Source organism: Phyllobates terribilis, unplaced genomic scaffold, assembly GCF_046119375.1.
Source record: "Phyllobates terribilis strain yellow unplaced genomic scaffold, ASM4611937v1 Scaffold_2__4_contigs__length_985480577, whole genome shotgun sequence".
Lineage (NCBI taxonomy): Eukaryota > Metazoa > Chordata > Amphibia > Anura > Dendrobatidae > Phyllobates > Phyllobates terribilis.
In genome coordinates, this window is record NW_027362762.1 from 703,898,299 (window position 1) to 703,924,169 (window position 25,871).

The following is a 25,871-nucleotide window of genomic DNA, read 5'->3' on the forward strand; positions in this document are numbered from 1 at the left end:
GTAATATTTATTACACATTAGATATTGCAGTAATAGTTATTACACATTAGATATTGCGGTAATATTTATTACACATTAGATATTGCGGTAATATTTATTACACATTAGATATTGCGGTATTATTTATTACACATTAGATATTGCGGTAATATTTATTACACATTAGATATTGCGGTATTATTTATTACACATTAGATATTGCAGTTATAGTTCTAGCTCAGGAGACTCGTGTTTCCAGATCATGTTTACTGCACAATGAACACAGAGAAAGCAGAACCCCCAAACAGTGATGGAATTGCTCGATTTCCCACCATTTCACCGCACTGGGAATGTTTTATATTCCCGTTTTTCCGTACATTGCATGGTAAAATGAAAATTACTACCTGTGCTGCAAATAATAAAAAAAATTCTAGGCCATATCTGTAGAAAAATATAAACGTTTTAATGGTTACAAAGGAAGGAAAAAATGAAAGCACAAAAACTAAAACTGTCCGGTCCCGGAGGGGTTAACGCATCAGCATGAAGAAGAGCGCAACCTCCTCTATGTCAGCTGGTACAATATAAGTCACGCCCCCTGAAGGCCGCAGAGTGCGCATCATAAGTACACGCGCGTATGCTTCAGGATCACGTGAGCGCAGCCGATGTACGCACGACAGACCCGCAGAGCGTGAAAATGAGGAGCCCCCGCGCAGCCCGCCACACGTCTACTAGTGCGCATGCGTAGCTCTCTAATTCCGGCGCAAACTCCATCCTCTCTTCCTTCCTGGAGATGCACACCACGCATGCGCTATCTACAGTATCCCGCACGTCGCCACTGACGTCACCTCGCCGTGGCCGTTAGAGCAGAGGGAGGGAGAGAGGGTGGCCTTCATTGCAGCGGCGTACTGTACGTGCGCTGGTGGCGTCGCGAAGCGGTCAGTTCAGGGGTTCAAAGAGGAAAAACATGGCGGACAACAAAGGAGGCGGTGGCGGAGAGACGGAAGCTTCAGTGAGCAGCAACAACAACAATGGCAGCGGACAGGACGGGAGCGCCGCGGGGACTGAGGCCCAGGCCATGGAAGAGGCAGAGAACGGGGAGAAGGCTGCGGCCTCCACTGTGCCAATGGCTGCCCCGGCAGAGGAGAGTCCGGCCCCCTCCTCCACAGCGGCCTCTTCCTCCACTCCTGCCTCGTCGTCCACGTCGTCTGTGGTGATGAACCTGCTGGATACATGTGCCGTGTGCAAACAGAACTTACAGAGCCGGGACACGGAGCCCAAGCTGCTGCCCTGCCTGCACTCGTTCTGCCGCCGCTGCCTGCCGGAGCCCGAGAGGCAGCTGAGTGTGGCGATGCCGGGGGGCATCAACGGGGACATCCAGCAAGGTGAGAGCGGGGGGCGGCATGTGCTGGGGCTGCTGTCAGACACCATGGAGGCAGGGCATGATCCGAGCCCTCCAGCTGTGCTCACTGCTCCTATGGGGGCAGGACATGGCCGCTGCCACTGTGCCGAGTCCTCAGCTATGCCACAACTCATCACTGCTGATTTGCATTTAGATTGAAGTTTGAGGAGTTGTGTAGGGAGCAGGGGCACATGGTGTCACCCTGTAGGTGGCTCTGGTCTTATGTTATGGCTTGTGGGATCACAACACTAGATGAGTAATCTCTATTAGTTGCAAAACAGTGTTTAGTTTTAGTGTAAACTCGTGGCCAAGAATTTCAGTGAAGAAAACAAGATCTCCTGCTTGTTTGATGTCCTGTTGTACACAGCCGTGGCGCTGGTGTGTGAGGTCTGTGCCCTGGCGAGTATACGGCTCCATGTGGGTCTGCAAGTGATCTCACCGCGCATGGATTAGGCTTTTCAGCCTTCAAGCGTAGGTAGAGAAGTCATAACCAACAGGTTTCGGATCCAGCAAAAATTCCCAAATTCTTATTTTTTTTTTTTTAATTTGCTATATTTTTAATGAAGCCTAAATAAAACCTTTCTTAATTTTTTTTTTTTTTAACTTTGCATTAGATGTAACTTAGGTTATTCATCCCAGCGCTGCCCCCCGCATTAAAAAACAGCAGCTCTGTCTTACAAGTGGATTATTACTTTGATAAAGATGTCTTATACCACAGATGTCACCCGGCTTCACTTGCACTCCTATGCCGCATCGTTTTTCTCCACCATTGAAATTTTTGTTATTTGGCAATTGGGTTTCATTCAAAATTTTGCACCATTTGCCGCTTATAGCCTCTGTATTAGGTCACGTTCAGTATTTGGTCAGTATTTTTCCTCAGTATATATAAGCCAAAATCAGGAGTGCAATAATCAGAGGAAAAGTATAAGGCTATGTGCCCACGATGCAGAAATGAAGCAGAAAATTTCTGCATGTTTTTGGTAGTAAAAATGCTTGCGGATTTTACACGCTTTTTTGCAGCATTTTTACATGCGAATTTGACGTGCGGTTTTCAAATGCATTGGGACCTCAAATCCGCATGCAGAAACGCACAAATGATTGACATGCTGCGGATTTTTCGAATTCCGCAGCATGGGCACAGAACATGCAGATTTTCATTGAGGATCATGGGGCACGGATTACCAAGTGTTTACGCTGTGGAAATTCCGCAGCAAAAAAGCTTTAAAAACGCATAATGGGCACGCAGCCTAATAGAAATGTCACCACTTCTTGTTTGGCTTACAAATACTGATGTTCAATACTGAACCTGGCCTGTCTTTTGCTGGGTGCAGAATGAGTTAACTGAGAATCCATCAGTCAGCCCACTATGATGGTCTGATGGGAAAGTTGTATAACTCTTATCTGTGGTGTTTTTTTTTTTTTTTTTAAATAACCTGAGCTCCTCTCTCAGCTGATTTATAACCACAGACCACATCAAAGTTGAATGAGCAGGGAAAGAAACAGCCTGTGGAGGACAAATGGGACAACATTTTTAATTCATCTGAATTGCAAAAAATGATTTTTAGCCCCAAATACATACATCTAAGTAAAATAAAAAATCAAAGCAAAGGTGGTCATCCCTTTTAAAGTTTTGTGACTGATGCAATAATAGTTTTGCAAATGGCATATGTCGTTGTTCATGCAGTATTTTGTGCACATGGTTCTCTTGTGGCGGCTCATACGTGTGCCGCCGACCACCATCACCGTATAAGTAATATTTTGTTGTGCTCTTCAGTAGTCTTTGCAATTAGGCCTTTTCAGGCAGATATTATCCACCTGTTGACCTGCCATGCTACAAAAAAAGGTATATTACTGACTGATAATATTTGCTAACCGGAGGTATTCCTTAGATATTATCCATAAATGTGGTGTGAATAAAAGTTTTCTAGTGATGAGCGAGTGTGCTGTTTGTCAGGCAGCTGCGACACATGCAGGGATTGCCTGTTTGTCAGGCAGCTGCGACACATGCAGGGATTGCCTGTTTGTCAGGCAGCTGCGACACATGCAGGGATTGCCTGTTTGTCAGGCAGCTGCGACACATTCTGCCACGGTGGATCAAACGTGGATGGCAAGCATGCTGCAAATACTCGGCGAGCACCCGAGCGTACTCGTTTAAAAGGTTAGACAAGCACACTCGCTCATCACTAAAGTTTTCTTATCTTACTCAAAAAACAGTCATCATTGAGAATTTATGCAATTAGTGGTTCTAAGAAACTTACTATCATGAATGTACTATGAGTGTCATATCTTCTCATGCAAAACCTTTATGGCTCCATTAAACTGTATTTTACTGTCATCAAAAAATGACCATGTTTAATTAGGTTTTGTGTTGTATGTACGGTATCTTTGGTAATGTGATTTTTATTTTATTTTCTTAATTCTCATATCTTGATCTTTATTGACAAAATAAAAATCATGTAGTTATTTTCCTACTGGCCGCTGGGGCTTTCTTTTTAGTCTTTCTTTTTGATAGGAAGTATCAAAGACAGCAGCTTTATTTAAAACATGACATTCCAACAAGAAACAAAAAAACAGTAGCGCCTAAAACGCTGTAAAACCGCGTGTAAAAAAAAAAACAAAAAACGCAATGAACGAACCAAGTAACTGAATTTTACTTAATAGGTTTGGAAATAATGCAGAAAATCTGCAACGTCAAACTATTATTATAATGAAAACTCTTACAAGCTCCTCTTGGGAACTGTGCCTTTTCAGTAACATCTCTATAAACAGCTGATAAGACAGGACTCCTCAATCACAACTGGTGATATCACCACTGACCCCGCTCCTCCCCCTTTTATTGTGACCTTTGTACACGATCATTAGATGCTTCAATGGATAATAGGGGGTTGGTGTCTGTTCATTGTGGCTATGTACATTTTGTTTCCTGGGGGAGGGGGGGGGCGAAGTTAAAGGCTAAAAATGTCTGTGGACAGTGTGAAAATTGCTAGATTTAAGTTTTTTTTTTTTTTTTTTTTAATACAGATTGTGATACGAGACAAACACTGCCATTTTTTTTACTACATTTAACATGAAAGCGTGATTGAAACATTGTGGTTTTCTGACGACACTTTCTCTTTAAGGGATGTTCTCTTAAAGGAGTGGAACAATCAGAGGAAAAGTATAATAGAAACAGGAGCTCCACTTCCTCATTTTCACCCACTCCTCTTTATTTGTTTAGTGCAGAATTACTCCAGTACCGTATTTAAAACTATCTATCTATATTACACTTTTTGTTTCTCCACACTCCCCATAAACATCTATGGGAGGAAAAATGCCCCAGAAATGCACTATTTAATAGGGTCTTTAAACTCCCAGTTTGCATAACTTTTCATGCAATCACATGGACTTTGCTTGAAATGCTAAACATAGCATATATTCTGCACTAAGAATCCGCAGATAAAAAAAAAAAAAAAAAAAATGCTGTGTCCAGGCTATGTGGAAATATGACCTTAGAGCAGCGATGTCAAACTCAAATACACAGATGGACAAAGTTAAAAATTTGGACAAAGTTGCGGACCAACCATGATATTTAAAAAAAAAAAAAAAAACCTTAATATTCGATGGGGTCACAGAGGAGCATATCTTACAACTTTGCAGCCCTTACAGAGTAATTTTCCTCCTATTGAAGCCCCTAGATTGCCTTTTCATTGCCCAAATAAACTATAATGCCAACTAAAGTGCCCCCAAACACATTACGATACCCCCACAATGAATTCCTCCTCAGTACTCTCCACACGTATGGTATGATTCTCCAGCTGTGATCCCCATACAGCCCTCCACACAGTATAATGGGCCCCACATAGTCCTCCATATGGCGGCAAGGGACAGGTCTGGCCCACAGGCCAGAGGTATGTGTACCTTAGATGCTTTACTAGAGTGAATTTCTTCAAAGTTTTCTTCTGCTAATTGGTGCTGCAGCCTGGACACCACTAATGAAGTTGTACATTTCATGCAATGTTCTGCCTTCTATAGCAGGATCAAAGTGCAGCCTGCAATTGTTTTACAGCTCTAGAACCAATTTAGCGTGATCACTAATGTGCCTTGGAATCATCCAGTAGAGATCTATGGGGTCAATTCTGGCGTCAGACAGAAATGATGGATGGCAATGTATCTAGAAACAAGGCCTAAGGAAAAAAAATTGGGGCATTTCTCATTACATGCTGTGTAACTTGGCTGTTGTCCTAGCAGCTGCTATGCAATGACTATAGTTTGTACAGGCGCACAGTGCCTATGGCCTCATGATAAACAACTGGGGGTTTTCTATGTGCCACAGTACAAGATCCATACACATGGCTTTGTCTACATGAGGTCTTCTGGTTATTCAACCCACTTGCCATCTGTCCTATGTGGTTTTTTTTTTTTGGTCTATTCAAAAGCAGATACTAAAAGTAAAAAAAAAAATCCTCAAAAGCATATTCTGTTTTCATAATTGATATTAATGGGATGTTAATTTTTGCATTTTTTTTTTTTTTTGCAAAGGCACAATGCATGTTAAAGTAAAATTGTGTAATATGATATCTTTTTGATATTATTGTACCTGATCAAATGTGCATCCATATTGTTCCATCATGAGTCTACTTAGCAAAAACCTGGTGACAGATTCCTTTTATCACATCTGAGAGCAGAATATTACTGGGCTACTTGCTGCTGTTTTGCTAAAATCCCCGTTTTATCTGCTGCAGATCTACCAGAAATCTGAATGCTGAGCCCTGTATAACCCCGCCCACATCACTTTATTGACAGTTTGTTACCTATACACACTGTATACCGAAAGCTGCCAATCAGTGGTGGGGGCAGGGCTGTACAGAGTTCAGGAATATGGCGGACTGTATGGCAGCAAGTTTACTGGTCCTCTAGTGAAAATCTCCTGCTGGTAAAACAGCAGGCATCCTAGTAAATGACCCACTGCTGGGATCAGGGTCTCTGTCTCGACATTATGCTGCTCTCAGACAGGTGACATATTCCCTTTAACAAGAAATGGACAGAAACTAAGAAGTGATATCTGAGCACAACAAAGGGATAGAATCATGGAAAAGTAGAATAGGGAAAATCAAGAGATGTTGGCAGACTGCGGAGGGGAGAGGAATAATGAAAGGATTTTACCTACTTAAAGAGAACATGGGAAAGAGTAAAGCCTCCAGGTCATCAGTCCGAATTACATACACCGGATCTGCTCTTGGGAATCAAATTGCACCAGAGGGTACATTACAATGATCAAGCTATCACCTTCTCTTGTCTATACATCAGTAACGGGGGCCTGCTTAGCTTCTGAAATAGACATTGAGTCCCCTTCTCAAACTGGAAGAGCGCTGTATTCAGCTTGCAGCTGAAACATCTTGCCACTGCTGTGATTGATGGAAAAAGTTACTTTAGCTCTAGGGCGTAGAAGCGGTCAGAGCAGCAGGGCTACTAAGTAGCAGAAAACTCCTTCAGATGTTGCACAATTTTCTGCAATACGAAGTTGCTGAAAAAGTGGGTGACTTCTGGCATTTTCTCTACAGTTTTGGCTAGCTATGCCAAACTAGGATGATCTAGGGCGTTGCAACAACAACAAAAGTTGTGGTGAAACTTATACCAAAAAGTTACTTCAGTCTCCAACTGGGGTAACATTTGTGGCGGAGGCACCTGCCAGTTGTTACATGCGCCTCTTAATCCAGCATGCCCATCATTAAAAGTAGTGCACAAAATACCCAGCCTACTGAATTGGGCCCTTCTTTTTCATAGGAATTTGGGAAATATTTATGAAATATTCTATTCCTGATCTAATGATCTAGGCTATTAGTTGATGAATCTTTGCTGCACTTTATGTACATGCTCAGTAGTGAGGCAGTGCTGTGGAGTCTTGAGTCAGGGAAATTGAGTCAGAGGTTTGGCTTACCAACTCCACTGCACTGGTAGAACTGATAATTGGACTCTTAACGAATTAATGAAAACATTAGATAATGAAGGTTTGGCACCAATCATTGTCATGCTCTTCCAATATAGTAATGTGTTTGTGGCAGGGCTGTGGAGTCTTGTCGGTCCTGACTCTTAAAATATGTAATAAATTGGGTTCATTAGTACAATGCAGGATGTGCTGTAAATGTTTTCATAAGAATTTGGGAAAGGTATGAAATTGTCCTATAGTCTATTCTATTCCTGATCTAAGGGTCTCTGCTTTTAGTTGAGATGAATCTGTGCTGCACTTCATGTACATGCTCAGTAGTGAGGTGGGTCTGTAGAGTTGGTTGTCAGGGAAATTGAGGAGTCTGAGTCGGTGGTTTGGCTTACCGACTCCACAACCCTGGTTTGTGGGTATAATTTGTCTTGGCGCACACTAACATTTTGGGGCTGAATCGGTAAAGCTTTTATGCCAGAAAACTGGCTCTTTTGAAATAGGTGGAGCCTTGATGGGGCATGGCCACACCGATCTGTCGAATTCATCAAAAATGCCAGTGCTTTGTATAACAGAAATGCTCCAGTCTATGAATTAGGTGCCTGTAATTCAGAGAACAAATAGTCTGAGGACTACAGCCAGAGGTCCATTGCCTTTTCTGGCTGGCTTCTCCTCCTCCAGCTCTAATTGATGGGTTTTTCCCTATCTATCACCTTGAGCAGTGTGGGAAGAAGCCGGCCAAACTGTTTTCTCTGAAGCACTGGAGCATTTTAAAGAAAAACATATCTGGCTGCAGCTTTGAAGTCCAGCTTTGAGTTATGCTGCTGTGGTTTGGGCAACATGAATGGACTGACAGGTTTGCTTTTATCTGTATTTATGCAGCCTAAGAAGATAAAATCTAGTACTTAAAGCTATCAACAAGTAGTTAGATGCTACTGGCCTACCAGCCATCCGGAAGTCTGTCACTTACAAAGGGGCTATCACTTTGTATATAATATTTGCATGTGCAATGGAGATGGGAATAGTCAGCTTACCAATAAACAGTCATTAGAAGTTCTGTTATCATTCTGACAAACCACTCTGACTTGTTGGCATAGTCTTCCCTTGTAGAAAATGGCCATTGTAGGGTTGTGTGACCTGAAACTTTCATCAGAAACCTCTGTTGTATCACATTCACTGATCTTCCAGGAATTGAGAGGGTACAGACAAAATTTTGATTAAATACTTCTATTTAGTTCTGGGCTTCTAGGAATCTAGTGCATGCACAGTTTTTAGATATAGGTTGCAAATGGACATGTCATATGGACAGGAGCAGCAGGGTGGTCAGAGGAGAAGACTTTGCGAACTGGCGCAGCTTTCAAGAATATGACGCTGAACTTCTAATCACTACATATGGTTGGTGTGAAGACTCTGGGTCTTCCTTGAGCATAATACTACTCAGACAACACAGGGTGAGGGTAAAACAGTGTGGCAATATTTTATTGAACCACCAAACAGACAAACATATAGACCAGTCCCAGCAAATACCCAAGTTGGTGCAAAATTACAGAGTCTTACCCTTCCGCTGGCCCGCCGGGAAAAAAATCAGCTGCGACTTTGGGACTTCCAGGGCCAACTACCTCAACCAGTGGCCCCCACAGAAGAGGTTGCGGCAAGCTTAGGAAGCTGACAGTCCATCGAGGTGCAAGCCAGGAGACTCGATGGTCCCACCCTGAGTACTCCGAGTTTCCATTGGGCCAGATGACAAGCTGGTTCCAATCTGGCTTCTCCGAACATCTCCATGTGTTCCAAGCGACTGGAAGGTCCCACCTGGCAGCCGCAAACATTTCCGTGGGGCCAGGTGACTTCACTGTCCCATCCTGTTTCCCCAAATGTATCCATGGGTTCTCCGCTGGTCAGTGGAGCAGAGCTGTATCCTTCCAGTCAGGGCCATGTACCCTTAGGCTGGAATCCTGTAGAATCCAAATCTGTGTCTCTCTGGATGGAGCCAGGCTACCAAACTACTGTCCTGAAGTCTCTCTCATTCTTTTTGCAGCAGGATAGAAAACCCTTTTTTTATATTTATATATATATATATGTGGCTAAGGTCATTAGTCACAGGTCAGGGTGAAAGGTGCAGGACTCAGGTCTCATTATTTGAGCATTTAATCAATTTGCATAGTTGGTATCCCCCCTGCTCTTGTAAATCAACAACTAGCTGGCCTAGTACAATATGCAATTAGCATAATAGCAAACATATCATTGTTCACAGACCAATAGAATTGAACATTCACAGTTATACAAATGCTAGTCTGTCCTCCTTGACCCACCAACGAAACACACAATCAAAAGTCAACACAAACACAATAGTGTATCTCTCTTGGCCTAACAAATCTAGACGTCTGGCTAATTAAGATTAGAAGCTGTGTCGTCACAGTTGGCATTATTTTTTTTTTCTAATATATTTTACATACTTGTAAATCTCTTGAACTGAAGGGATGGGGATGATGGGTGAGGTATATTTATTTAATAATGTCAGTGGATTTATAGGAAAGTGAAAAATGATGGCAGTTGTGCCAAATTTCTCAAAATGGTGGCTAGGCATAATTCTGTGCAACCTGATAAGAATTTTAAGCTTTTTATTTATTTTTATGACACACTTTCGCTACCTCATGGCTGCCTTACATTTGGACTCCATTTGCATTGAATTTTTTTTTTGAATATACATAATGTTGCATGAACACATCTTTCTAGATGTGAGAATTTGGATGCAGTTGGGAGTGTGTTTTCTGTGATCTTGGGGACCCTGAAGAAAGGGAATATTCTAGATTAGTTTATTTTTGGTATCCCTTTCTTTGATTGGAAGAGTCTTCTAATAGGTGATCTTCACTGAGAGTTTGTTAAAGGGAATGTGTTAGTGTAGGACACTTTACACACTACAAATATGGCAGCCTCAGGACATGGGGTCAGATGCCGACTGCAGAGTCTCCCATACTGTAGCTGTATCACGTGTGAACAGGTCATGCCCAGTTCACAGGCTGTTTGTTGAGCCGACACCATCTCATTGAAACCCAGTATATGTGCTGGCTACAGTTTCCATCTGTTAACTGAAATGACTGATCTGAGCGGAGCTGTCATGTCATTGTGGCTGCTCCAATGACGTTGCTCATATCACTGTAGTTACTGGTGTGCACTCACCAGGTCCAAGGACCAGGTCTGCAGTGGTAACTTCATCCAGCGGTGAGTATACGTCACTGAATGAAAACTCCGCCTTAGTGCTGGTGTCTGGACCTGTGCTCATTACTGCTGTAATGATATGGCAGCTCAGCTGTGATCACAGTAATTTTTCCTCTGAGCCATTTATCTAATCTGATAATGTGTGATGCAGTCTGCTGAGCTACGTATCTAATCCTAAGGCCACGTCCCCACTATTAGTATTTGGTCAATATTGGGTCAGTATTTTTTCTCAGGAGTGGGAGCCAAAACCAGGTGAACAATCAGAGAAAAGGTATAATAAATGCAGAATTGGTGCATTTGTTTCTATCACCCACTCCTGAGAAAAAATACTGATAGTGGGGGGCCCTGGCCTAACCTGCATGATAGTCCACTGATGCGTGTATCTATATATCAGCATTAGTCACCAACAAAAAGTCTCTGCACTGTGATCCTAAACTTCATTCTTCCTTATCCTTTTGCAAATATCCCAAAGCAGATGTGACATCAGCCACATGAAGGTCTTGCCCACATTTACATCAGTCTTAATGTGAGCTAGCAATACACTACTTTTTCATGACAAATGTCAGCCGCTGCTCCCCCTAGTGTTTAAACGTTCAAAATATCAAAAACTTTAATATTTTTTTTTCATTGTTTATACCATTCAGTTTTTTAACCCTTTCACCCCGCAGCCTGTTTTCACCTTCCTGACCAGGCCAATTTTTTCAATTCTGACCAGTGTCACTTTGAGATAATGACTCTAGAAAACTTAAACATATCCCAGTGATTCTGAGATTTTTTTTCATGACTTATTGTACTTCATGTTAGTGGTAAACTTTGGTCAATATTTGTGTTTATGAACATATTGAAAATTTCACAAAAAATCAGAAAAGTTTGCATTTTTCACTTCTGAATTTTTATGCCCTTAAACCATAGTTACAACCACACAATAATTAATAAATATCATTTCCCACATGTCTATTTCACATCTGCATCATTTTTTAAACAGTTTTTTTTGTTGGGAAGTTAGAACTTGATCAGCAATTTCTCATTTTTCCAATAAAGCTTACAAAACCATTTTTTAGGGACCACATCACATTTGAAGTGACTTTGAGGGGCCTGTATGACTGAAAATATCCAAAAGTGACTTCATGTTAAAAGCTACACCCCTCAAAGTGCTTAAAAACCACATTCAAGAAGCTTAACTCTTTAGGGGCTTCAGCAGAATTAAAGCAATATGGAAGGAAAAAATTAAAGTTTACTTTTTCCCACAAAAATATTACTGTAGTTACAGATTTTGCATTATTACAAGGGTAACCGGAGAAAATGGACCGTATAATTTGTTACATTTCTCTTGAGTACGCCATACCCCATATGTGGTAGAAAACTAGTTTTGGGCGCATTGCAGGGCTTGCAAGGGATGGAGCAGCGTTCAGCTTTTGGAGCACAAAATTGGCTGAAATGGTGAATGCCATGTTGAGTTTGTAGAGCCCCTGATATGCCTAAACAGTGAAAACTACCCCACAAGTTGCCCCATTTTGGAAATTACACCCTCAAGTAATTTATCTAGCGGTCCCATCACATGGGCGCAGCTCCTGTGCCGCCCACGATTGCAATGACGTACCCATACGTCAAAGGTCAGGCGCCCTTATCCAACCATGACATATGGATACATCAGAGATCGTGAAGGGGTTAAAAAAAAATAAATTGAAAACACTTTAATACTTTTGTTTTTTAATTAGGGAATCATTTTTGACACCTTCTTTTTAAAGGGGATCTGACATAACTATTATCCCACTTCTCCCTCCAGAAACCCCACAAACTTGTATTTTAGTCTAGTTCTTTAAAAGATGAGCCAATATGTTTCTTTTTTTTCTTTAAATAAAGTCTGCAGCTCCATACAGAAAATTCCACATTTTACTCCATATATGCAATTACTGCTGAGTAACATAAGACTTGTAGTTACAAACGTAAGATGTTAAATAAAACCGAATACCTCTTTGGGCGCCCCGCTGCTGGCTGCCCATCCTGGTCTATAGTGAGGAGGTCAGAGATGAATCTATCTTGTTCTTCACCCAAGAACTGCCTGTATTATTTCTCTGTATTATTTTAAAATATATTCTACTGCTAAAATGTAGACTTTTTTTGACTTGCCCTCATAACTTTTGGATCCATGATTTTAAAGGATGTTTTTAATATATAAATTTTACGGTGTGTGAGGCTATCTGATTTAAGAAACTTGGCCAGCACTCGGACGTGACACAGGGATGTGTTAGCGCAGCCTTAATTGTAAATAGTGATGCCAAATACTTAAGGACTCATTCACATATATAGTTAAGTCAGAGAGCCCCCCTAATTGCTCAGTTTAACCATTTAAAGTGTTTCTATTGACACTGGCATTAAAGATGTTCAACTGCCAGTATCGGGCTATGTGCCCACGATGCAGAAATGCTCCGATTTTTTTTTTTTTTTTCTTTTTTTTCCTGAGCATTTCTGCATCTCCCTTGCAGAAAAAACGCATGCGGATTGTACATGCGGATTGTACATGCGTTTTTCCTGCCAGGGACATGCGGATGTGAAGCGTTTTTCACATGCATTTCCACATGCGGGTTGTCAAGCGCTTTCCAAATGATTTTAGCATCACTTGGAAAGTGCTTGACAACTTGGTCACACAATATAAATCCATGCAAACAGCATGGATTTATATAGTGTGACCAAGTTGTAGTAAAAGTATGGTAAAATTAAACATTATACTCACCTTCTGATGGCCCCCCCTATCTCCTCCGGTGCGTCCGGTGTGTTGGGCGGCTCACTGTGGTCTAAAAGGACCTTCCATGACATAATTTAGTCATGTGACAGGTTACGCGACCGCCGATGTCGGCATGTGACCATCGTGAGCTGCCGGGAAGCCAGGACGCATCGCTATGGAGACCGGGGGCCATCAGAAGGTGAGTATGATGTATTTTTTTTATTTGAAATTCTTTTTTTACAGGTACTATGGTACCTGGGTCTGGATGACAGTCTTCTCTTCTCCAGACCCGGGTACCATCCGCACATTGAATCGTTGGGGCACATGTAAGTGATGCGGATATTATGCGATTCAATGCAAGTCAATGACGGCGAAAACGCCGCAATTCCACAAAATAACTGGTAGTGCTGTGGATTTTTCCGCAATGATAATCCGCATCGGATTTTTCCGCAGCATGAGCACAGCACATGCGGATTATCATTGGGGAACATGGCAGACCTTCTATCAAGCGTTTTTTAAGCGTTTCTGCAGCGTAACTGCTGCTGCGGAAACGCTTAAACGCATAGTGGGCACACAGCCTCAGAGGTATCTCTGACTTTTGCCGTTGCAGAAGGTTGTGAGCTGTATGAAATATCTGACACTGGTGCTGATGGTGTTAGTGCAGCTCCAGCTTCACCATCCCTGAATTTTCAGCATTTCTCAGAGACTCTCTCCAAAGCTCCTTGATGGAAAATTTGCATATTACTTGCTAATGAAATTTCGTGAAATCTCATCTGCATGCTGCAGAGACAACCTGCAGTACAAAAAGTGAAGTGTGCGGGATATATCTGCTGCGTTTCTGCAGTTGAATTTGCAGCAATATCTGCACAATATGATGAATGTTTACTGCAAGGTGGGAATATATTAAAATGAGATCCATCATAGCATTTCAACTTAATGTATGTAACCTATTGGGCAGAACTGTGTGTTTCAAACAACTGGTGAATGTGATAAAATAGGTCCTACTGAAGAGGAGCCTCACTAGATAGAGGAGCTTTATATACACCTGACAAGTCATGCAAAGGCTTAGGAAAAAAAACTTGCTGCTTGATGCTGAATCTTCCTTATCTTTTGTTTGCATTTTCTTTTATACCATCTTGCAAACAAACGTGACCCAGTCTCACGCCCATACTAGTATGCCCTTGTTTAATGCAACTGGTACAACCTGCCTGTGAGTAAAGCTTGAACAGTACCAGACACAACCCTCGGGTGGGAGTGGCTGCTTATGGGAAAAAAACAAAAACCTTTTCATTCTACTGATTTCACAATGTGAAGGAGTGTTCCCGCTGAAGACACTTTTCACTTATTCACATGAAAGCAGAGCAGCAGCAAACCTTAATTTAATGGGGTTTGTTTGGTTTCAGACATAGTAAATGTTAGGCTGTGTGCCCACGATGCGTTTTTTAAGCATTTCCGCAGCGGCAGAAACGCTTAAAAAACGCTTGGTAGAAGGCCTGCCATGTTCTCCAATGATAATCTGCATGTGCTGTGCACATGCTGCGGAAATTTCCGCTGCGGATTATCATTGCGGGAAAAAAACGCAGCACTACCAATTATTTTGCGGAAGCGCTGCGTTTTCGCCGCCATTGACTTGCATTGGAACGCATGGAATCCGCATCACTGGATCTGTACATGCGGATTACATGCGTTTCAATGTGCAGATGGTACCCGGGTCTAGAGGACAGGAGACTCTCCTCCGGACCCGGGTACCATAGAACCTGTAAAAAAAAGAATGAAATAAAAAAATAAATATGATATTTACCTTCTGATGACCCCCGATCTCCTTGTCTTCGCTTGCTGGCAGATTGCGGTGGACTGAAGGACCTGTGCTGACGTCAGTCATGTGACGGCAGGTCCTTCAGTGTAGTGTACCGCGAGCTGCCGGCAAGCCAGGACGGAGCGAATCAAGACACCGGGGGCCATCGGAAGGTAAGTATAGATTTATTTATTTTTTTACCATTCTTTAAGGTCACACTATATAAATCCATTCCGTTTGCATGGATTTATATAGTGTGACCAAGTTGTTAAGCACTTTCCAAGTGATGCTAAAATCATTTGGAAAGCGCTTGACAACCCGCATGTGGAAATGCATGTGAAAAACGCTTCACATCCGCATGGATGTGCGGGACAGCGAAGCAGGTGCTGATTGGGTACAGGTCTCGCATAATGTGACAACCTTGTGTGCACTCCGGAAACGCGAGTGCCGACACCACTTCAACAACATGGGAGTTGAGTATAGGTGTTTTTATTTTAATGTGGGCGAGCATTCAGATTGAGAAGGGGTTGTCCTAGTAGTGGACAACTCCTTTAAGAGACCATACAGGTGACTTAAGAGGGTTTATCCTGCTGACAGATTCCCTGTGTGCTTTTTATAAAGTAAGATTTAAAGCCATGTACAAATTGTAACATTTCATGCCATAATGCATCTGATTACTTGTCTGGTTGTTGTGATGCCATTTTCCTGGTGATGAATTGAAAGTGCATGAAGTAGTCGTCATGCAGGACCTTAATTTTAACCAAAATGCTTTTGAATATAGGTTTGGTCATTTAATTAAAGAAAACTGACTGCCAAATGTTTTGCATATACTATTTATTGATCACAACATAGAGAGTAATTCATTGTTTATAATGCTATAATTAAGTATTTAGTAGCATAACCTCTTGCTTTAATTACTGCACCACACCGACGGGGCATTGAAGCTACTAGGGTATTCAAGACATCTTGAGGAATCTTGCTCCATTCCATTTGCAAATCTGCAAACAATTCATCTTTATTGCTATGGGTACAGGCTTAAACTCGTCACCCTAACTCATCCCAAAGGTGCTCTATAGGGTTTAAATCAGGTGATTGGCTTGGCCATTGCAACAGGCTAACATTTATCTTTGATAACCAAATTTTAACTAAATTAGATGTGTGCTTAGGATCATTGTTTTGCTGGAATTTCCATCCTCTGCATACTCTGGTTTTACCATGTGGCAACATTTCATTCTCCAGAATATCCTTGTACATGGTAGCATTCATACTTCCATCAATTCTATGCAGAGGGCCAATGGCAGATGCAGAAATGCAGCCCCAAACCATGACATTGCCACCACCATGTTTCACTGTAGGTGTTTGGTACCTTACATCATTACTTTTTCCAATTGGGCAGTATATATAGTGATTGTCATCACTACCAAACAGATTAAACTTGGATTCATCCGTTCACAACACCTTAGACCTATCTGCCTCTTTCCATTGGCTGTGTTCTTTGGAAAACTCAAGTCGGACCTTCTGGTTCTTTGCAGAGATGAAAGGCTTCTTCACTGGATCTCATACATTCAGCCCTACTGCTCTTAGCCATCGCACCACAGTTTGGCGACTCACTTTGACCCAATTTTCTTCATTCATTTTGTGCGAAAGCTGTATAGCACTTCTATGGACATCAGATACTGAATTTTTATTAATGTGATCAACTCTGGAGGAAGTTTTCTGTGGTAGTCCACTTCTAGGTTTGTAAGCTGTACCATAACCTTCTTTTTCTTTATTTAATATACATGACTCTTGAACAGTTGAATTCCATAGCTACTTCGTTTTTTGCTTTTGCCTGACTTCACTCTCAAAATAATAAAAGCTTCTGACATCTGGTGATAAATTTGGCTTTGTCTTTGCCATGTTTTAACCTAAAAACACACACACAAAATCTTATGCAAAATTCGAGTACCCATGACAAGATATGAAAAACATTTGGCCTAACAAATGTTGAAAACTAACTCCTAAAGGGATAAAACAACGTCAAACGCATTTTTCTACAATAACCCCACGACAGCACCAAAGGAGGATGTCATCCCACCCTAATAGGGACAGGAACCACAAAGAGGTTAAATAGCCCCTCCCTCATCCTCCCTCCAGTGTTTTTCCTGTCCCTATTGGGATGAAGAGGTCATCCGGGGTGCTCTGTGCCGGCGGCAGACACCTGACATACCTGTTTAAGCTGGGTAGCTGGGACCGGGCAGTTTTCTCCCCCTACCCTGATGCTGCTCCCGTCTCCTCTGGGACTCGGGACTCCTGTCCCCACCGTGTCCGCGCCTGCGGGTAAGGTCCGGTGGTTGTCGGGCTGGAGGCCTCCTCGAGCTCTCCAGCCCTGCTCCTCTCCCCCCTCTAAGCGGCCTCCGGCAGTCTCCGTAGCGGAGCGCCACGTGTGGAATCCCGGAAGTGACACAGACCGCCGGGAAACGTCCCTTCCGGAAATGGGTCCCTGACGTCACTTCCGGAGAGGAAAAGAGGGAATAAATGAATAACCCCGCAGATGATCGCAGGTGTTCCTGCTTCTCCAAATTGGACCCAGGGGGAGGAGCTACATCACCCCCCTCCCAGGGAAGGGGAGGAGCGCTGAGTCCAGTCGCCTATATAACAGCCCTGGACTGAAGACAGCTAAGGTAGGACCTAATCCATTTGTTTGCTACATTGGATGTCAGAAGTCTATCTTTGCCATGTCTGCGGAGCCCAGCGCGATTCCAGTCCCAGTAAGTCTGGCACTGGGGGTCCTTTCCTAGGTGCAGGTTAGAATTAATATTTAATTACCCTTCTCCCTCTTTTTTAGGGGGACAAGGATCCTGCACCAGGAAATAAATCTAGCCAGAAGTGTGCTATATGTTCAAAAAAACTGTCTTCTTCCAGCAAAAAAATATTTATGCCAGAAATGCACAGAAAAGATTGAGGGAAGAGCAGCCGTGCCTTATGGACGAAATCAAAGGGATAGTCCGGCAGGAGATTCAGTCTTCATTGGCCTCCTTTTCCCGACCCACTTCTGATTCGCCTCCAAAGGCAAAAAAGAGGAAAATTTCCCTGGAAGAAAGAGGAGACTCGGACTCCCAGGACGAGACATTCCTTCCAGAAGACCCTATAGAGGACGGTGAACTTAGTTCAGCAGAGGAGGGTCCGGAAAATAAAAAATATTATTTTTCAATGGAATTTATGGAAGACCTCCCCTCAGCAGTAAGAAGAACGATGGAAGTGGAAGAAGAGAAGCCCACTAGATCCGTCTAGGAAGAGATGTTCGGTGGTCTCCGTTCAAAGAAAAGGATGGTGTTCCCGATACATAAAAACATTCAGGATCTAATCCTGGACGAATGGGAAAACACTGAAAGACGGCTGAATACACCAGCGGAAATGAAAAATAGGTTTCCCGTGGATGAAGAAACCGCAAAATGTTGGACCGAGATACCTAAGGTCGACATTCAAGTGGCAAGAGTAGCTAAAAAAACAGTATTGCCATTCGAAGATTCCTCCCAACTAAAAGATCCTCTGGACCGTAAGATGGACAGCCCTTCTCAAGAAATCCTGGGAAACATCAGCAGTCCTTATGAACACAAATGTAGTCTCCACATGTGTTGTACGGTCCATGTCCAAGATGGCTCAACCAGCTTGAACACCTGGCTATGGGTACATCCAGAGAAGGAGATACAAGCTTCCCTACCTTTACTGCAGAAAGCCACCGACTTCCTGGCGGATGCTTCAGCAGAATCCGTGAGGGTAACCGCCAGGGCAGCAGCCCTATCAAACTCCACAAGGCGAGCACTATGGCTGAAATCGTGGAGCGGTGATGTGGCCTCTAAAATAAAACTTTGTTCTATTCCCTTCAAGGGAGAATATATGTTTGGCCAGGCCCTTGATGACCTCCTGGAAAAGGCGGCTGACAAAGAAATCCTTGCCTGAACCCAGACACTATAAGAAGACCCCCTTTCGCCCCCCTCGGGAACAGAATCCCCAATACAGGGGAAAGGGCAAGTCCGGTCGATGGAGCTACCCCAAAGGGGGTAAAGATAGGAATATTTTTTCCCCAAAAGGACAACGACAACAGAAGCGGTGACGCCAGTGCGGTGGGGGGACGAATCATGAAATACCTTCCCCAATGGCAAAAGATCTGCTCCAGTCAATGTATCTTAAATGTAATTAAAGAAGGGGTAAAGATCGAATTCTCTTCATATCCTCCCAAAAAAGTAAGTATAACTCATCTAACCTCTCCAAGATTAAAAACCGTTCTGATGTCCGGCCTAAAAGACCTACTATCCTTGGGGGCTATTTCACCAGTTCCAAAAACAGAAAGATACACAGGCCACTATTCACGCCTGTTTATGATAAAGAAACCAAACGGCACATACAGAATAATAAATCTGAAACCCTTAAACCAGTGCATTGTCTACCGAAGATTCAAGATGGAATTCATCAAATCAGCAGTTCCCTTAATAGGGCAGGTGTATGTGATGGCAACCATAGACTTACAGGACGCATACTATCACGTCCCTATACATCCAACATATCGAAAATTTCTAAGGTTTGCAGTGGTTCAAGAGGATCAGACGTTACACTTCCAATTCAACGTATTTCCATTCGGGATATCTTCAGCACCAAGAATATTCACCAAAATTATGTCAGAAGTAGTGGCTTCAATCAGGAAAGAGAAAATCTACATCATTCCCTACCTCGACGACTTCTTACTAGTAAGTCCCTCGGTAGAATCACTCCAGAAAGGTCTGCAAAGAACAATCCAGATCCTGACCACCCTAGGGTGGTTGATAAATCATCAAAAGTCAGACCTGGTCCCTGCCACAGAAAAAACGTTCCTGGGGGTTCTACTAGATTCCGCCAGACAAACCTCCTTTCTACCAAAGGACAAACAGATACTCTTGAGATCCAAGATATTGAATCTAAAGACCCTGAACAGAGTGTCCCTAAGGTCTGCCATGTCAACCCTTGGCTCCATGACAGCCTGTATTCAATCTGTAGCCTGGGCTCAGGCTCACACCAGAGTTTTGCAGACTCACATTCTTGCACAGTGGGACGGATCCCCAAACTCACTAGGCAGGAAGATCATGATCCCTCATTATGTGAAAACATCCCTATCATGGTGGCTCAACCCAAGGAACCTAAGAATAGGGGTTCCATGGTCTCAGTTCCCTCTGGTAACAGTCACGGTAGATGCCAGCAAAACAGGATGGGGAGCCGTTGTTGCTCAAACCCCCTTCCAAGGGGTCTGGACAAAAGAAACCAGCAAGAAATTCTCCAACTTCTGCGAATTAAAGGCAGTGGAGGAAGCACTCAAGATATCGGCTCCAATCATTACGGGCAAACACTTAAAAGTCTACTCAGACAACATGACTACCGTAGCTCATCTATCTCATCAAGGGAGCACAAGGTGCGAGAATCTAAAGAGTATCTCGGCAAGAATATTCTTCTGGGCAGAAGGACATCTTCGTTCCTTATCAGGGTTGCACATAAAAGGCTCAGACAACACCCAAGCCGACTTTGAGCAGAAGGAATATCCATCCGGGAGAATGGGAGCTGGACTCAGACATTTTCCACATGCTGACCAAACGATGGGGTCGTCCGGAGGTGGACCTCTTTGCAAGACGCCAGAACACCAATGCAGAAAAATACTTCTCCCTAGATCCAGACGACGCATGCCTGGGGATAGATGCATTCGCTCACCCATGGCGTTTCCATCTGGCTTACGCCTTTCCCCCAATTCCATTGCTACCCAGAACCTTACAGAAAGTAAGGACCGAGGAGGTCAAGGTAATCTTGATAGCCCCGCTTTGGCCCAAAAGAAGTTGGTTCTGTGCACTAAACAATTTAAGCATAGAGGGACCCCTCATTCTACCAGCAATCAGGAACCTTCTCCATCAGGGTCCAATACTCCATCCAGACCCAGAGAACCTCCATCTAGCAGCCTGGCTTCTGAATTCACAATCCTGAAGGCTAGAGGGCTCTCAGACCGAGTAATTCATACCCTACAAAAAAGTAGGAAGCAAATCACAAGCTCCATATACAGCAAGATATGGAAGACCTTCCTAGCATGGTATAAACCAAACGTACCAGATCTTCGGCATCCTGACATGACCCAGATCTTGGATTTTCTACAAGAAGGGCTGGAGAAGGGTCTTAGACCCAGCACCCTCAAAGTTCAGATTGCGGCACTGAGTATCTACTTCGACCAGAGCCTTGCCGAACATCGATGGGTAAAAAGGTTCATGACAGCAGCTACTCGTCTGCGTCCCAGAATAATTAACCACTTTCCCTCCTGGGCTCTTAATATTGTCCTTAAAGGTCTGACACTACCACCATTTGAACCTTTGGCCTCAATAGAGCTGGATAAATTAGCTTGGAAAACAATATTTCTAATAGCAATTACCACTGCTAGAGTAGGAGAAATCCAAGCCTTCTCAGTGAATGACCCTTATCTGAGAATCCTGGATGATAGGATTATTCTACAATTGGACCCATCTTTCTTACCAAAGGTAGTCTCAGACTTTCATAGGTCTCAGGAGATAATTCTGCCTTCCTTCTGTCAAGACGCAAAAAATAAGAGAAGAAGAATACCATACTTTGGATGTAAGACGGGTTGTTCTTCACTACCTCCAGAGGACAGAGGCCTGGAGAAAAGATCAGAACCTCTTTATTCAGCCATTTGGTCAGAACAGAGGGAAAAAGGTCTCAAAGGTTACCATCGCTACTTGGATCAAGAAAGTAATTGTGGAATCATATCAGATCCAAAATCTCTCACCACCAGAGAAACTGAAAGCACACTGTACAAGAGCCATGTCCGTCTCCTGGGCAGAAAAGGCTAGCGCTTTCCTCGAGCAGATATGCAGAGCAGCTACATGGTCTTCGGTCCATACCTTCACCAAGCATTACAAACTAAACTTAATGTCCATTAAAGACTTGGCCTTTGGGTGGAAAGTGCTTCAGGCCATTGTCCCTCCCTAAACATGAGTCTTTGGTACTCCTCCTTTTGGTGCTGTCGTGGGGTTATTGGAGAAAATAGAATTAGACTTACTGGTAATTCGGTTTCTAATAACAACCACGACAGCACTGTTAATTCCCTCCCAGGCTTGGTTAGCCAATCATTTAATTTGAATAAATATAATTTGAAGCATCCATACTTGTGTGGTCCTTTATAAAAAAAAAAAAAAAAACTGGAGGGAGGATGAGGGAGGGGCTATTTAACCTCTTTGTGTTTCCTGTCCCTATTAGGGTGGGGTGACATCCTCCTTTGGTGCTGTCGTGGTGGTTATTAGAAACCGAATTACCGGTAAGTCTAATTCTATTTTCGTCCTTATAGCTAACAGCCATTTGCTGCCGGTTAACTAAAATCACCAGGAAAATGACATCACAGCAGCCAGACAGAAGTAATCACACTTTAATAGAACAACAGTTTTGCATTTTTTTATATACAGTACAGACCAAAAGTTTGGACACACCTTCTCATTTAAAGATTTTTCTGTATTTTCATGACTTTGAAAATTGTACATTTACACTGAAGGCATCAAAACTATGAAATAACATGTGGAATTATATACTTAACAAAAAAGTGTGAAACAACTGAAAATATGTCTTATATTCTAAGTTCTTCAAAGTAGCCACCTTTTGCTTTGATGACTGCTTTGCACACTCTTGGAATTCTCTTGATGAGCTTCAAGAGGTAGTCACCTGAAATGTTTTTCACTTCACAGGTGTGCCCTGTCAGGTTTAATAAGTGGGATTTCTTGCCTTATAAATGGGGTTGGGACCATCAGTTGTGTTGTGCAGAAGTCTGGTGGATACACAGCTGATAGTCCTACTGAATAGACTGTTAGCTGCTTTTTTCTTGCCATAATACAAATTCTAAGTAAAGAAGAATCGAGTGGCCATCATTACTTTAAGAAATGAAGGTCAGTTAGTCCGAAAAATTGGGCAAACTTTGAAAGTGTCCCCAAGTGCAGTTGCAAAAACCATCAAGCGCTACAAAGAAACTGGCTCACATGAGGACCGCCCCAGGAAAAGAAGACCAAGACCTCTGCTTCTGAGGATAAGTTTATCCGAGTCACCAGCCTCAGAAATCGCAGGTTAACAGCAGCTCAGACTAGAGACCAGGTCAATGTCACAGAGTTCTAGCACCAGACACATCTCTACAACAACTGGTAAGAGGAGACTTTGTGCAGCAGGCCTTCATGGTAAAATAGCTGCTAGGAAACCACTGCTAAGGACAGGCAACAAGCAGAAGAGACTTGTTTGGGCTAAAGAACACAAGGAATGGACATTAGACCAGTGGAAATCTGTGCTTTGGTTTGATGAGTCCAAATTTGAGATCTTTGGTTCCAACCACCGTGTCTTTGTGCGACGCAGAAAAGGTGAATGGATGGACTCTATATGCCTGGTTCCCACCGTGAAGCATGGGGGAGGAGGTGTGATGGTGTGGGGGTGCTTTGCTGGTGACACTGTTGGGGATTTATTCAAAATTGAAGGCATACTGAACCAGCATGGCTACCACAGCATCTTGCAGTGGCATGCTATTCCATGCGGTTTGCGTTTAGCTGGGCAATCATTTATTTTTAAAAAGGACAATGACCCCAAACACACCTCCAGGCTGTGTAAGGGCTATTTGACCAAGAAGGAGAGTGATGGGGTGCTATGCCAGATGACTTGGCCTCCACAGTCACCAGACCTGAACCCAATCGAGATGGTTTGGGGTGAGCTGGACCGCAGAGTGAAGGCAAAAGGGCCAACAAGTGCTAAGCATCTCTGGGAACTCCTTCAAGATTGTTGGAAGACCATTTCCGGTGACTACCTCTTGAAGCTCATCAAGAGAATGCCAAGAGTGTGCAAAGCAGTCATCAAAGCAAAAGGTGGCTACTTTGAAGAACCTAGAATATAAGACATATTTTCAGTTGTTTCACACTTTTTTGTTAAGTATATAATTCCACATGTGTTAATTCATAGTTTTGATGCCTTCAGTGTGAATGTACAATTTTCAAAGTCATGAAAATACAGAAAAATCTTTAAATGAGGTGTGTCCAAACTTTTGGTCTGTACTGTGTGTATATGTGTGTGTATACACATACATACACATAGATTATATATATATATATATATATATATATATATATATATATATATATATATATATATATATATATATATATATATATATATATATATATATATATATATATCTCTCACACAGAATCTTTGTCTCTCTAGAAACCAATTGTTCAATTGTAAACAGATCCTCTGTATCAGTCATGTTGCCCTCTTCCATGTGCCCATTTTTCTCCTTCCCCCATGACTGCACCACGGAGAGAGGGGATCCGCCCTTCAAGGACAGGAAACCTACAGATAAAAGGGCGGTACCACTCTCCCGCATCAGTTGGTTTCCTGTCCTTGACGGGATCCTATAGTTCCTGAAGGAGGTATACCTGCGGGGTTTCAGAAGATGAGCGTCGTGGGATGCCAAGCCCGGCCAGTCTGATCCAGGCAGCGGGGGTTCCCTGCCTCGGCTGGTGCTGTACCCTGATGTGCCACCGCTGGGCTCAGTGGCCTTTAGGGTCTGCGGGGGGGATCCAAACGAAGAGGACAGGGCCTGTCGGGGCTGCGCTGGAAAACCCCCCCCCCCCCCCCCTCCCCCTGGTTGCGGCGTTCCATTGGACTGCCGGGTCTGCCGCGCATGCACGAGCGCGACGGGCGCCTCCCGATGACACGGCGCCGCAATGCATGACTGGGAAACGAGTCTGCGCAGGTGCGAGGTCCCCCCCCCCCCCTCCCCGAGGAGGGGACGCCGGATCACTGCAGGCACTATGGGAGGGACTCACAGTGCCTTAAAAGACAGCTGGGGGTGCCAGGAAAATGCTTCTATGAAGGTCTGGCACGCTGTCTGGGGAATAAAAAGAGTGACGAGAAGCAAGAGCTGCATCCTCAGTCGCCACCACCGCCGCCAACCCAACGCAAGAAGAAACCTGAAGAGACGGGACACCAGGATCGTAACAGTGGAAGCAGGCGCTCCGGCAGATCGTCGCAGCGCAGCAAAGATTCCACCTCGGCATCTTCCAGAGGGACTCCGTCTACAAAGATGGCTCCGCCTCCTGAACTGGTACCCTCTCTTCCATCTGGTTGATAAGTGATCTTCGTGAAAGTCCCCTTTGTGACCAAGCCCCCCCCCCCCTCTTTTTTTTTTTTCTTCTCTTATTAGGGAAGAAAGAGTACGAGAAAAACAAAGAATGGGACCCGTGCACTATGCACGGAAGTCTTACCCACTACTTGGGGTAAGAGACTGCAGCTCCTGCATTGAGCAAACCATATGTGAGGAAACCCCAATATTTGCCTCTGAACTTAGAGACCTGTTAAAGTCATAGGTTGAAGATACCATTAAATCATTTCGGGGGGGGGGTAAAAGCTTAAACTAAAAACATAACCCCCCCCCCCCCGAGTCCGGGTCTAGCAGCTCTGAGAGTGGCGGAGTTTCGGACACGTCCGTCTCCACCATCCTCTTCCTCGTCTACAGATAGGGGAGGACGAAGCTGTTTCCCTATCGAGGAAACGGCCTCATTAAGGCCGTCAAGTCCACCACGGGGTTAGCAGATCCCCGGCCCGAGAAGTCAATCCAGGACGTAATGCTCAGCGGTCTAGAACAAAAAAAGAGGAGATCTTTTCCACTAAATGAGCAAGTTCACGCTTTAATTAAAAAGAGTGGAAAAGACCGGAGAGGAAGGGCCTCTTTTCCCCAAAGCGGAAGTTACCCGTTTGATGACCCTGCATGTTCCTTTTGGGAGAAAGCGCCAAAGCTGGATGTCGCCATAGCCAA

At 43.5% G+C, this 25,871-nt stretch overlaps 1 protein-coding gene across 5 annotated transcripts in view; it reads left to right on the forward strand.

Moving 5' to 3' along the window:
* The first annotated feature begins 718 nt into the window (after positions 1 to 718).
* Positions 719 to 25,871, forward strand: part of TRIM33 (tripartite motif containing 33) — a 163,795-nt gene continuing 138,642 nt past the window's right edge. For 3 of the 5 annotated variants that reach the window (XM_073667145.1, XM_073667144.1, XM_073667142.1), the window contains exon 1: positions 720 to 1,361. In XM_073667145.1, coding sequence (XP_073523246.1) covers positions 944 to 1,361 — 418 coding nt within the window. In that variant the 5' untranslated portion in view covers positions 720 to 943. Of the gene's footprint in view, positions 1,362 to 25,871 lie in introns of all 5 variants that reach the window. The other 2 variants (XM_073667143.1, XM_073667141.1) reach the window with 1 other exon arrangement.